Here is a 14,332-nt window from a genome sequence, read left to right as displayed (position 1 = left end):
ATTAGTTCGAGATCATTTCTCGGGATATCATTCTTTTTTCGGAAAAAGGTTCCGATTGCCAATATAATGGCAATGCATCCGATAGCTATCGGTATTATCATCGAGTACGAGTGTACCGTCAAGTGTATATATACGACGCGAATCGGGTTTTCCTTTGACGTCGATAACAGATACGATATGGATTTACGCGCTCGTTTCAGCCGCCCGCGCGCGGCACAACGATGAGATATACGTCAGCCCCCGCGGGAAAGTAGAATAAATAAACGTGAAAATAAATTGGACGCGGAACGACCAACGTCATTTTATATACATATATGTATAAATCGAAAACGTAGTGAGTAAGAAAGGGACACGGATTCGTGACATAGACAGAAATAATTAGCGATAGTAATTCTAAACTTCTAAATATCATATCGAAGTCACGTCCAAGAAACATAATTGACATAAAAACCTACATTGCGCCATCGTTTTATTTTTGTTTGCTAAATAATCAGCATTTATATTTATATGACGCCACGTTAAAATTATTATATTGCGTTCGTATCCCCACAGCCTGATCGTGGACGACGTGGACTCGCACTCGATCCTCAGCGACGGCTCCGACCTGGACGGGCTCTCGCGCGAGAGCAGCTCGCAGAACTCGGCGTCGCAGACGCCGCTGGACAGCCCCGGTGGGCCGCGGGAGAGGATCAAGCAGATCCAGGTGGAGGCTGAGACCAGGCGGGGCGAGTTCGCCAGGCTACTAGAGGAACACGCGCAGGTGGTGCGCAAGCTGAAGATGATGGAGGCAGAGGAGCAGCTATCGACGACGACGACGACGACGACGACGACGGCGACCGGGAACGCGACGGTGATCGGTGGCGCGCACGCGTGATTTTACGATTTTATCACCACCGATGCCGAGACGGGGGTGTCACCGAGAGTCGGGACCATCGCGTCGACCACCGTCGTACGACCGACCACAACCGCCTCACTGCGTTTCCCCCTCGTCCGCCTCGAAACCCGCGAAACCCCATCCGGACGGACCATCGTCGTTCGTCATGATTTGCAGACAAGACGCGGATGACGTACGGATTATTAATCCTCGAATGCACCCCTCCTGGACGGACCCGCGAAATATCCATATACACATGGTTGGCGGGAAAGTTACAGGGTACATCCGAGATTTAAATTATGGAGGAAGGGAGATATGGACTACTCGAGAGGATTTTCCTTGCTGTCTTTTTTCCTTTTTCTCTTCTGTATTATGTTACAGTTCCGTTCCGCTTTTTCTCTAATTTCCGCTTCCGGATTAATTTGATTGCGCGACTTTGATTTAATTGAAACAAAGACTGAAATCAAATTGATAAACTCTGACCGATACGAAAGAAAAATTTGTGGAAAAATTTGTATTTTATATTCCGAATCATGGCAATTGAACAAAATGAATATTAATCTGGTATATTTACGAAGAAAAGTAAGATGTAAAGGCTTAATAAAATTTATTTCACGAGGTTTTTATACGTACGATCAACGCGTATTTATTATCGCGATTACGGATTGTATTACCATGTAACTTCTCGCAATTTTATTTATAATTGTGAATAAAATATCTGTTCCGTTTATTAAAAATCGAGATTACGCCGTCGCGCGCGTAATTCCACCAATGTAACACATATGTATATGTAATACATATGTAAATATTTTAAGCGAAGCCTTTTTTCATCCGATTTCATCCGATTCCGAGATCGGATCGAAGCAAATCCCGTTGGCAGAATCATCATCCGTGAAGGGTAACCCGTAACCAATCTCCCGCGACAGGGATCGTTCTTAAAATTAATCCTTGTTTGCAACAAAGTCTGAATAAAAAAAAAAAAAAAAAAAGAAAAAAAAACAAACCCACTAGACACGACAATAATGAGGAACACTTTTATGGGGAACGTGCGCGAAAGCCGCGGTTGCGTATTGTTCACAACGCGTGGAACAGGGAACTCCCGCCCGTTCGAACTAGCTCAGCAGCAACGGCTGGCCTAAGCGTAGTACAAATTTTGCAGTGAAGTCTTAATAAAAAAAAAAAAGAAAAAAAAGAGGTACGAGTGGGCCGAGAGAGAGAGAGAGAGAGAGAGAGAGAGAGAAAGAGAGAGAGAGAGAGAAAGAAATTTCTGATGTCATCACGGGATTCGACACGGCGAGAGACAATCGCGCCGTTGTTTCGCGAAGGAAAAGAAACGCAGATGCTAAAGTGGACATGGTGTACGTACACGAACACACGTAGCCTACTCTCAAGACACAACGGGGTGTAAACAAGCTTCTACGTTTTATATAGTGTTGTAGAGTTGAGTGTTCCATATAAGTGTAAGTTAGTTTTGTAATATCGTAAAATATACGTGTAATACGATAAATGCCCGGACTGCCGGGTCTGACGGAGGACGCGCGCGAGTCTTTTGTAAATAGATTTCTTTTCTATTGCGCTTTTGCACAATGATGAGATCCGGTCGCATCGCGTTCGATTGTCACCAATTAAATTTAATTGGCAATATATACTTTTTGTAATCCCCTTCTGTATCGCGGTTCCATTGGATGAAATTGTTAGAAAACAATTGTACGTAAAAATCAAGATGTGTTCTTGAATAATGTTTAACAAACAACAAGTTTTATTTTAGAATACAGTGATTAAATTGCAAATAAAAAAAAAATCATGAAAAAAATTTATTATCTCGACGTCGAGATAATAAATTATGAAAAAAATGGTTTGCGAAAAATGTGATATGTGACATGAATTAAATAACAACGCGATTAATATTCATTAATACGGCATTAATATTCATTTTATATTTGAATCATAATTAAGAATGTAAAAAGTTTAAGGAATATAAAATTTTAGTTTAAAATTAATTGACAAAGATATGTTGGCGCGATCGGATCTGTGTGCGGATACTTCATTAAACTTGAGATAAATCACTAGATGTAAAGAAAAAGATGCGTTAGAAGTGACGTTACTTAATTTCGCTATTTTACTCTTAATATGAGAAAGTCTGTATAAAATATGAGCTAATGAGCCTCAATGATGCTCTACTAATTTCTTACACGTACTACGTCAGACCCGCATTCAGATGATATAGGTATTATTAGGCATTTATAGACTTATATATACATACTTAAAGAGAGAGAGACACACAAGTAGACCTGTGTTAAATAATATAGTCCTAATGTAAAGATGTCTATTATTGCACATTGTGCCAGTCTATGCCAGTCGACAATCAGGACATCTTTCTTTCAATCTTCATCTTTTATTCGTGAATCATATGATTAATTGTCAATTTAAACTGAATTGTCAATTATAATTCTTTCATGTACGAATTAACATCACTGTGACACCATAATTCTCAAATATAATCATACAGAGCAAATCTTCGTGACACTATAAATTTCCGAAATAGATTTAAAAAAATAGAGAATGCTACATTTTACCTTTTATGTAGAAATAATATAAATAAAAATGCAAAATGAAGAAATTTAAGAAAGATATCCTAATTATTACTGTAACATCGACTGGCACATTGTGTAAATCAAGAGGACAACCCTAGAATACGTAAGGAAATAGACAGGAATGGTTTTAGCTGCTCAGAAACGTAAAATGCTTTAAAGGAAATTTCGCGACTGAAAGCGATACTGCGAGGCAATAATTTCTCCAGCATACTCGGGAAGACTGCAGAGTAGCGTGAGGAACGAGTGCGAAACGAAAAATCTGCATTATTTTTGCTGCTGCGAGATTCCTACCGTCGTTACTATTATGTTAAGAAAATTACAGAGATAGGTACAAAACCTATATTGTCACCGTATGTAGTTTTTACTCATATTATTATTCGTACAACTGCATGTTAGAGGCGGCTGTATATGATATATACATTTATCAAGTTTGTAATGAAACGCTGAAAAAAAAAAAAACAAACAAATACGCGATTCTGATTTCAAGCGAGAGTAAATATTGCAGGCGAGAAAAATGTGGCTCGGTATAGCGATATTTTATCGGTTCCGCTTCCTATTACTGCAATGGAAAATGGCTGCTTTCTGAGACTCAAGAAAATGCAATGTAATATTATATCACGCCGAGTTAATGTTACCGTAATCGAGATTTATATGTAAATTTTTGATGTACTATCGTGTGAGATACGACGACACGCTGTTGAGTTTTATTAAGAGAAACCGCTGCTTGACTAATTATTTATAGCCTCATGTATGCGAAATAATAATGTATGTAAAATGATGGTTGCTACTGGAAAAAATATACATATATTTTATTGAGTTGACAATGAACATATAGTTATATTTTTCACGCAATACTATCCTTTGATCTTTTCCTCAAATACACAAAATTCTGTCATTATATATTATACTTAAAAAAATATTTTTACTATATTATTGATTATTATGATGCATTATATATACAATATTAAGTAGTGCTATTTAACTTAATTTGAATCTATTATTTACAATAACATTTATAGATATAATAAAAAACATGTACATTTTAAATATGTACATATGACACATATGTACATATTTAAAAACATATATATATGAGAATATAAAAATAATATACTTTATGCAGCAGATAGACATGTCTTAAAGTGTTATGTAAAACAGAAGTAACTTTTTATAACTTAAATAATTGTGAAATGCCAGAAAAGAAAAGTATTTTTAATAAATTAATAAATATTCTTAATTTATGCAATTTAAATTTTCTAAATATATAATATGTTCATTATTGAATAATTAATTAAATTTTCTTAAAAGACGTATTATGTATAAAGAATTGAAAAATATTGATCTCTGATAAAAACATCACATAAATAATAATAAGCGTCTTTTTCATTCGAGAGATATGTAATCACAATTCTCATTGTTTTAAGTTTCTGTTGTTCTGCGTTGAGATGTTAATAACATTATTCTATGACATAGCTTTACATTGTGATCCTTCAGGTATCTTATCATGTCTGTCTGTTTTTCTAACAATTCCTCTAAATTTCTTCCCCTCTGACGATACCCAACTTCCCCCATTCCAGAGTAGGAATCCTGTGTAAAGGGCGACAGCCATTCATCGCGAGTGACATCGGGCGGTGGACGTAATTGATTGAATTTCATAACTTTTTCTGTATGAGAAACAAATATTGGCAAGTCGCAATAAAAAATGATTAATTTCGAGCTTTTCAATATATTATAACTTAAAAATTCAGGCATTAAATATTTTAATCCTTAAACGAAATAACTTTCTCTTTTGAGAAAGAAAGCTTAAACAACCTTACAATTATTTTCAATTTTTTTTATATTTTGTTTATAATTTTCCGATATTTCTTTAAAATTATATAGGATTTCGAAAAATTAATTTTTTTCATTAAAACTTTTTTCACAAATTATCTTTTTTTTTGCAAGATACCTACCCATATAACTTGTATAAATCGCGAGTACTATCACGAGTTCCAAAGTACTTAGGAAACAAATATAACTAATTGGTGCGATCCACTTGGACGTTCTGCAATACTGTTCATAGTCATTTTTATGCGTGTGATGCAAAATCACAACTAGAAATAAGTAGCACGTGTTCCACAACGATGTGATGAAAAGAGGCATCCTTATAAGTTGATATGTCGATTGATAGAATTCTAGGTATCCATTAATACGTAAATTATGATGTTTGATCTTAATAACATGATCTATTGTCATTACTATTAGCCAATAGGCACAGTGAAAGTACAAGTATATAAAATACGTTTCACATTTGTACCATTCCTCTGACCATAAAGATATAAACGTAATCCCACAAATTAGAATACAGACCTATAATATAAAAGATGTATCTAGTTCCTTAAGTCTAAGAGCTCCTTAAGTCTAAATTCTAAGAAGCACAATGTAGCAAGCAAGCTATACCTACTCCAAAAAACCATGGAATCAACACGATTGGTATAGTGTTCAACTTCTGAAAATTGTCTTCCTCCTCAGAGCTCAAGATTGGTTCAAAGCACTCTTCGTTTTCCATTTTAATAGGTCGATCAAAGAATACTCACAAAGTATTATATATCCTAAACAAATTACCATAATTTAACCCTAGTGCACTTTCCTAAATATAATCACAGCTAAATTATATTGATTAAAATGCAAACACAAAATATGGCATCTAATATGTACTGACATTCACTATCTTTATGAGTAAGAAATCTGTTATTTTTGGAGTTGCATACTTAAAATGAAACTGCTTGAAGAAACAAGTTATACAGCAAAAGAAAGATAAAAATATAAAAGAGAGAATGCTTATCTTTATAACAGTTTCATAAATGTTTTGTCTCAAGTTATATGGTTTAATGATGAAAGATAGAAGCATTGAAAAAAGGGTCTATTACAAAAAAAAAATATTTTTTCTTAAAAAACAAATTGATTCTCTTAGATCCTGCATATATTTGTCATTTTTCTCTCTCACTATAATATATACCTTAAGGCAGATTAATGTTGAATTCGAGATGAGGTGATGATGGATTACAGTTAAAAATATATGTCACATATTTACATCGAGTATATGTATATAAAAACAATATTCCTGAACAAAACAACACAGCTCATTAATTGATGTTATTAATTGCAATTAACGTGAATACCGATTTCACACAAACGTGTTCACGTGTTCACGACAAATTCCTTATAAGAAATTCATTAATTTGACATCGATGTTCAATGACAACCAACGTTTTGCAAGATCGCTCAAAATACAAGTCCGATATTCGCACAAATGGAGGTACAATTCGCGCTGTATGCGCAGTTAGCACCAGCGACACTCACGTACGTGATTCATCGTATATAAATATTGTTATGCCTGCAAGAAAAACAGCGGGAAATGTCGAAAGAAATAATATTAAAATTCGTGACAGTTAACTAAAAGAATCTGAGAGTAACAGCCACACACAAACACGTACACACGCAAATAAAAAGCAATGAGGAAAACTGGGATTTATGCATTCCAACGAGTCCCTTTCATCGTTCCTAAGCATACGTCTGTGAAATTAATATAGTCAATTGATGATAGCATAAAGTTAGGTTAAAGTTATGTTAGATACAAATTGAGGTTAGAAGCCTATTGTTTTATCACTGCATTGGATTGCATTAAAACTTCCGTTCCCATTTCCGTAAAATATTTCAAACATATTCATTTCATTTCAATTTCATAATGCGTATCTCAATCGTAAAAACTCAAGCGTAAAAAAAAAACGAATATTAAAGTTTCTGCAGTACTTACGGAGAATGATGAAATTGCGTTTCTAGAGTTAGGTTATGTTTATATCCACGGCGTCGGGCTAGCGGCAAACGATAGTTGACAGCTTGCGAATCTTATCGATTTTGTGATGCAAAGCTCATTCTGGAATTACTTCTTATTAAGATTATGCTACACGATTTGCCAGACGCGCAAAAAAGCTCGTCTCGTCGTTTGACTCACTGCGCTGCATAATAAACGTCCTTTATAACTGAACTGTATGTAGATACATGCACTTACTGTAAAATGCACTTACTTTAAAATGAAATAGATATAATATTTGAGACTTGGCGAAAGAGAGAAAGAAAGTTCTAGTGCAATTCAGTGCAGCGATAAAGAACAATGGCTCGAAAGCAGTGACTCTCAATTCGAATTTCGTCGACATGTCGAAGTGCAATAAAGAAAAAGAGATATGCAGCATAATTTTGACATAAACGATGTCTTTGATGTTGTAAATCTAATTCAAAAATAATCTTGGCAATTTTTTGGGAATGAAAATAAAACGATCTTTCCGTACCTGCAACATCGGAAATTCCATTTTTCCAATTATATTCTTCTACTATGTTTTAACATATATTTTTTCAATTACATCCTTATATTAAAGAAATTTACATATAAATTTATGCATAAAAAAGCATCTTGTAAGAATTTTAATAAATTTATATAAGCTGATTTTTACTTTGTTTTTTTCCTACCAGAAATTTAGGACTACGCTCAAATTGATAAAACAAGATGAGATAACAGGATAATAGCAAGATAAGAAAATAAGAGACAAATAGCTTCTTTTATATAATTTTAAATGTTTGTAACATAATAACAATGTATAATGACAATAATTAATTTCTACGTCTAAAGTATTTAAAAATTATTAAAGTAAAAATATTTTTTATAAAAAAAAATAATATACACACAAATCCTATTTAAAAACTTTTAAAATTTATTAAAACAAAGTAATTTAAGAAAGGCTATTTTAGAAATATTATCTAAATTAATTTGCTTTTTCTGTCAAAGATAATAATATTAGAAAATTGATGCATGTGTCATTATAAAAATCTTGATTGTTAAATAGCATCTGTAAAGAGACATCAAAAAAGCTCATGTAAAATATATCTTACAAAATAGTAGAAAATATTCTTCAATGTTAATATTCTTTAACATTTTAAAGAGAATTTAATGAATGTTTAAAAAGTCATGTTGAAAACTTCTTCCTCTTAACAATACTGAAGTTCTAGTCTTTATTCTAATTTTTTGTTCTAAATTAAAAAAGAATAATGCAAAATTTTTTAAAAATTTATCAAAAATTTAAGTACAATTGAATAAAGTTCTGTAACAAACGTGCTGTAATTTGCTCGTTGTGCAAATATCGCATTTCTGTATAAACATGTAGACATTAATCAGACTGCCATGAAAATATACACAGGAAGTGAGAATGATGTTTTGCACGGTCGCGGGATAAATTTCGATCGCATTTTTCATTTAGATGGTCCAGCCCGTTGTAAAAAAATGTCGATAAAATCACCGGATGTTTATTGTTTATTTCAAACTAATGAGTTTCATTATACATTCCAATGGCGTTTTATTTCGTCCATTATTTATCGAGGGAAGCGAAAACCAAAAAGTCATAAGCTTGAGAAAATGACAATAAATAATAAGACAGATCCAAAACATAACATATCAACAATGTAATTGCACACTGTGCAATTTTTATAAAAGCAACTTTATTATTCCTAAATTTTATCTCATGAGAAAAATAAAGTATTATTACGCTTTATATTTAATTATTTTTTATAGTAAAAAAAATATCGATTAATCCTAATTGTATATTTATTACGTAACAACGTTGCGAAAAAATTCTAAAATTTAATCTATATTTTTAAATAAAAAAATATAAACAACGTAAAAAAAGTCAAATGAAGAATATGCCAGAATAAGAATTTAAAATAAAGTGTAGTTTGGACGTTGTCAATTTCGTTGTAATACATACATACATAATAATTTCATGTTACAGAAGAGGCGAATAGAATGCCATGATCGATTGCTGAAAGAACAAATAACAATCTACTTCAAACTATATATAATGACATATTTTTAGGCTGATATAAATCAATTTCAAAATTCTCAGTTATTCCCATATAGAAAAGTAAAAAAAATGCCGAAACGATCAATCTACTTGCCATCAGACAATCTTTATAAAAGAACTCGAGATGATCTCGAATTTCTGTGCAATTACTGGGACCGATTGCTTGCATCGAATCGAGGTTACGATATACGTCTTCCGGAATTGCTACGCGCTAATCACTTAATGAGACACTTATCTTCGGACCAAGGATTACGAGTCAACGTGAGCTTTACCATTCTTGATGATGGCAATTACTTGGAACCGGAAAACACCCAAATGTATCAGCTGTAATTTATATTTTTTTTACGCTAAGGCTTTCTTTAAAAGCAAAGTTGTATTTTAGAAATAATATATAATTAATATAATTAATATAATTAATAGAATGTCAAGAGAATCTAGAAGTATCTCTTTATTTATATCTTTTCTTTTTAAATTTTCATTCAGTAGCTTAATAACGTTAAATTTTTACTGATGCAGATGTAATTTGCCGCCTTATTATACCGAATCACGTAATGAATTTCGCCGATCGCCGTATAACAATAACGCAGCAAGGCATAATTTACTTAGGAACTACATAAGGCAGATAAATGAAAATTACTCGGCGATCGAGAGAGAATTGACGAGGGCCAGAGTATTGGCGTCCCTCGTTGAACGCAATAGATTCGCGGCATGTCAGAATGCGTTTTACAATGAGGTTCGGTTCAAAACACTCCTAATCTGAAATAAAAATTCCTTTTTTTACGATAGATCAAGTTGATTTACTCATTACGATTCTAGACGCAGCGCGCGGCGGCTTGTAATTGGAATAAATTCCCTGTTGGAAATCAAGCATGTTCCGCGAGAGCTTCTTCGGGGTTACAAAACAGACATGTTAATCCGCGGGAAAGAAACAATCGTCAAGCTTGCACGTTATTCGGACATGAGTGTTGCATGGCTGATAGAAAGAACAACGACGCTCGAGAAGAACGGAAGGAACAAGATTACTCGACATATCATCAGCAATCATTCAGACAAAAAGAAAATTCGCTTGAGGTAATACTCTGATAATAATGATAATTATATGTAGAGCTATGTATATACATTTAGAATTTTTAATATTCTGATGTGATATCGTAATAATCTTTCTTTGCTTTTGCGAGATTCCGAACGAAAACAGTATTACAGCTCGTTACGCAACAGTATTACATAGTACGATTATTTACTAAACTTGCAAAATAATGCAATTAACAATTTTTTTAGACGCAAAATGACTCACGGATGAGTGTTCCCAGGCAACACTGCTCCAAATACTTTTTGCAAACTTCGATCTCCTGCGAGGCCGTCAAGAACCAACCAAATAACAACGTGCGTTAATTAAGAGTTGTTTCAACGATGGTACAATACACGCTTAAGTGCAGCTTCAGTGAATAAAAAAGTTACTTGAGTAATTTCTATCTCATAAACTTACATTTCTGCTATGTGCAGTTACGAGTGAGAAATTGATTGATGGCATCCGCGTCATTGAAATTGAATAGTAAATTGTAATTCCAACTCCATCGTCGTTTACAGCGATGTCTTAGACCTTGGAGGCAATTTTTTTGAAGAAATAAATAAACTGCACTTAGCATACGTGTGCTGTACCATCGATACTTTTTCAACGATTTTACACAAAGATTTACACGATGGACGTCACAACTCGCGAGCTGCATCAACCAAGTTAGCATGTACTTCTACGATTTCAACGATTTGACGTTAATTTGATTAGCAACAACTCGGATTATTGCAACTATTGCATATGGTCTCTTTTATAAACAACGCCGTATAGTATATTATTTCTAGAGAACGTTCAATTTCGCAGATATTTTACTGATAAATATTGAATAAATTAGCATTCTGCAGAAACAGGAAAGCATTAACAAAATCTTAAAATAATAATCTTAAAATAATAATCGCGAGAAGTTTAGAACAATTGACTCGTAAAATGTCCGGCTGCATCTATAAATATTTCAACTTTAAAACGTTAAAGCAGATTTTCTGGATTATATGAGAGCTCTTCTTGATTATACACCGGCGGGCAATACGTGTTTTTTCGTGACACAGAAATAAAATAATATTTTTTTTTTCCATGCAGAATAGATGTTTAGAAATTGTCACAATATTTGGACAAATTGGCGTTACTTCGCGACTGGATGGGTGAATTTATAACGGCAACGGTATAACTCTTTTATTTGTTTATTTGGAGATTCTGTCTTTAGCGATTTTCCAAGTTCCGCTATAAAATATCAATTGCCGTTTCTGCGCTCCAAAGTACACGAAATTATAAAAAAAGAAAAGAGAGATTATCTCCTGTCCTGTCACGCAATAACTTTGATTTACGGTAACATCTGACGGGTCCAACATTATACAGACGCTGCAGAACTGCACCGGATATGCGCCGGCACGAAATGACAACGGTACGATAAAGCGGCGGAGCTCGAAAGAGACGATGGAAGCGTGCCAGGGTGTCAGTAAAATCATCAGCGACGCGGCAAAGATTTCTCATCCGGCGGAATCGAGACCCGTCAAACTCGATGACGACGGCATCGCGATAAACAACAGCGATAAACGATCGACCGAGCCGCGACCGGGGCCGGTCGGCTGTCAGGGAAATGGCCCGCAACGGAGCGCCGAGTCAAGCATCGTGGATCAAAGCGAATACGTGGACGCGAAACGAGGATGCGGCAGCAAATATAAATTCGACGATCTGAAAGATCGAGAAATAGCGGTCGAACTTGATCCAGGAATCAGTAGTCAGCAGGATCAATCGAACGCGACGACCGAAAGGATAAAGCCGCGCGTCAAGGACACGTCGACAAATATAGACGAGAAGATTGCCAGAAGCAGAATCAGGAACGGTAGAGTGCCGATAGAGGAAAGATCGTTTTCGAGAAGGCACGTGTCTTCGCCGAAGTACGTGAGTTACTTGAGGACGTCTCGTAAGGAGGAGAGGGATGATCGACTTCGCGGTAATTCCTCATCTCGGAGAAACGATGGGATAGAAAAATCGCAACGTCGAAAGAAACTTTTTATGGAAAGGTATGATCCTGGGATAAGGTACAATAAAACGGAAGGAAAAAGAGAATTAAAAAAGTTCCCAAGATTAAGAAGATTACTCGTAGCCAATTTTTTTCTTTGATTATCGAACTTGAAATGTCAAGTCTCTCTGAACTGAAAGAACGTGAGAAAACTTTCAAGAATGTACAACGACATAATATTCACGAAGTACACGATGACGACGTGATAATTTGTAAAATTAAAATCAAATATTTCTTCTTGAATAAAATTATTTTTCCAAATTATTTTTTAGGGAAAGTATTTTTTAGGGGAATATATATTATTTCTCATATCCTTCCGATAATACCGTATAGAGCTATAAATTTTCATACGTTTATCTTTTTCTTTTTACTTATAAAAAGCGTTTTTCGTACGTATTTTTGAAATAATTCACAATAAATCACAATCTTATAAATAATTACAAGTAGCCTACCGACTGTAATAAATGGTTCTCCTGGATTAATTCCAGTTCCAGCATTGAGCGCGATGGCCGAAGGAATCCACGAATTGGAAGAAGAACACCGATGCCGAGGAGTACAGTGCACACGACGTACAATCCGATAACACGCTCATCGACCACTCCTATTTTAGATTCCAGCGGTCTCACGATACAGTTTCTGAGGTATTACGATCCGCTTATTTACTTGTTCGCATTCGTTTCCAAGTGCTTTCTATTTTATCCCTTCCTTCCTCTTCCCCAAGATTTATAAAAAAAAATATCCTTTTTTTTTTTCAAAAATAGTTAACAATGAAAGAATTCGAATGAACAATAGAGATATCTTAGAAAACACATATTATGTAATTCGTTTCAATACGAGATTAGAATCGAGGAAAGACCAAATGTCTCCTACATAATTTAATATAAAATAATTGTTAATCATATTTGTGTAAAGTCGCTTTTTGAAGCTCTATCTTGAAACTGTAATTAATTATTTTCGTAGGCTGGCTGTTTTATTATACGCGCCCACGTTGATGCCGGCGTTGAATTCATTGATCGCGCAGCAGAATCAACAAACGCCCGTGTCGATGTCTTCCGCTTTTGAAAGATCTAACGATCTACTAACGCAAATCTTCCGTCTGCTCAATGAGCAACAATCTATCCCTAATCTGCCATTTGTGTCAATCGAATCCGAGAGAGCTTCCTCGGCTTTGACCGCGGAGACAGACGTCGGAAGTTCGCGGTCATTTTCCGAGAAGAAAGAGGAGAATATCTCGATCGCTACGGATAAACCTGACTCTATTTCGGAACAAGGATCCAGCTCCTCCGGGACTCCGAGCCAGTGGAAACCGAATGATCGTGTACAGCAGCAGAACGGAAAAAATAGAAAGTGGCGACTGACGTCGATGTTGACCGATTCTGGTATAAGACTGGACAAGACCATTTTCACGGCAGAGGACTTCCGGAAATTCGAAGACTTCTTAAAAGCCAAGAGGAAACGTCCGGAAGACGTTCGATCTTTGTCCATGAGAAGCAAAAACGAAGTCGTTATGAAAGAGTATTTCCGGAACTGGTTGCATCGGTTGTTGCAGCAATTGAACTCGGCAAGCAGTATTCTGTTCAAAAACAACGAAGAGAGGAAATTTTCAAAAATACCAGATAAATCCCCTTTGGAAGAAGTAAAAGGACAACAGAATAGAGACCGTTTGATATTTGATGAATCGCCAAATTCCTCGAAAGACGACGGTAATACCTTTTCGGAGCGCGAGGAAGAGGATTCGGACGATCAAAAGTCATTCAGTTCCGCTACAAGCACGAATTCCTCGAGATCGCTGCGACTTAAACAGAACGATGTCGCGGAAGAGAAAGAGTCGCAAAAAAATGAAAATTCGCAGAATTTTGACGATTAATTATCAATAATAGG

The 14,332-nt window shown here is 35.0% G+C and overlaps 3 protein-coding genes across 14 annotated transcripts in view; 2 read left to right on the top strand and 1 right to left on the bottom strand.

Annotated features, from left to right (window-relative positions):
* Window positions 1–4,296, top strand: part of LOC105432030 (uncharacterized) — an 18,661-nt gene extending 14,365 nt beyond the window's left edge. For both annotated transcript variants that reach the window (XM_025219573.2, XM_011646617.2), the window contains exon 3: window positions 553–4,296. In XM_025219573.2, coding sequence (XP_025075358.2) covers window positions 553–874 — 322 coding nt within the window. In that variant the 3' untranslated portion in view covers window positions 875–4,296. The remainder of the gene's footprint in view (window positions 1–552) is intronic.
* On the bottom strand, window positions 4,254–7,657 carry LOC105432031 (transmembrane protein 192). Of its 10 annotated transcripts, none has more exons than XM_089071346.1 (6): window positions 7,536–7,657; window positions 7,265–7,466; window positions 6,467–6,844; window positions 5,912–6,059; window positions 5,421–5,817; window positions 4,254–5,132 (listed from the first exon to the last, which is right to left on the bottom strand). In XM_089071346.1, exons 4-6 carry the CDS (start codon window positions 6,014–6,016, stop codon window positions 4,888–4,890), a joined length of 747 nt encoding a protein of 248 aa, XP_088927472.1. In that variant the 5' UTR covers window positions 6,017–6,059; window positions 6,467–6,844; window positions 7,265–7,466; window positions 7,536–7,657; the 3' UTR covers window positions 4,254–4,887. The 10 variants fall into 10 exon arrangements, with proteins under 10 accessions (XP_088927472.1, XP_011644922.2, XP_011644923.2 ...); XM_011646620.2 differs by having other exon boundaries at window positions 7,265–7,384; window positions 7,463–7,594; XM_011646621.2 differs by having other exon boundaries at window positions 7,265–7,384; window positions 7,536–7,554.
* LOC105432054 (uncharacterized) lies at window positions 7,614–14,332 on the top strand. 2 transcript variants are annotated; one of them, XM_089071344.1, is made up of 7 exons: window positions 7,614–9,676; window positions 9,876–10,092; window positions 10,176–10,430; window positions 10,638–10,742; window positions 11,785–12,452; window positions 12,940–13,092; window positions 13,412–14,332. In XM_089071344.1, exons 1-7 carry the CDS (start codon window positions 9,429–9,431, stop codon window positions 14,316–14,318), a joined length of 2,553 nt encoding a protein of 850 aa, XP_088927470.1. In that variant the 5' UTR covers window positions 7,614–9,428; the 3' UTR covers window positions 14,319–14,332. The 2 variants fall into 2 exon arrangements, with proteins under 2 accessions (XP_088927470.1, XP_088927469.1); XM_089071343.1 differs by having other exon boundaries at window positions 7,614–9,685.

Source organism: Pogonomyrmex barbatus, unplaced genomic scaffold, assembly GCF_055798465.1.
Source record: "Pogonomyrmex barbatus isolate J1 unplaced genomic scaffold, ASM5579846v1 scaffold11, whole genome shotgun sequence".
Classification (NCBI taxonomy): Eukaryota; Metazoa; Arthropoda; class Insecta; order Hymenoptera; family Formicidae; genus Pogonomyrmex; species Pogonomyrmex barbatus.
The sequence above is the reverse complement of the archived record's forward strand: the minus strand, read 5'-3'. Positions and strand labels throughout refer to the sequence as shown.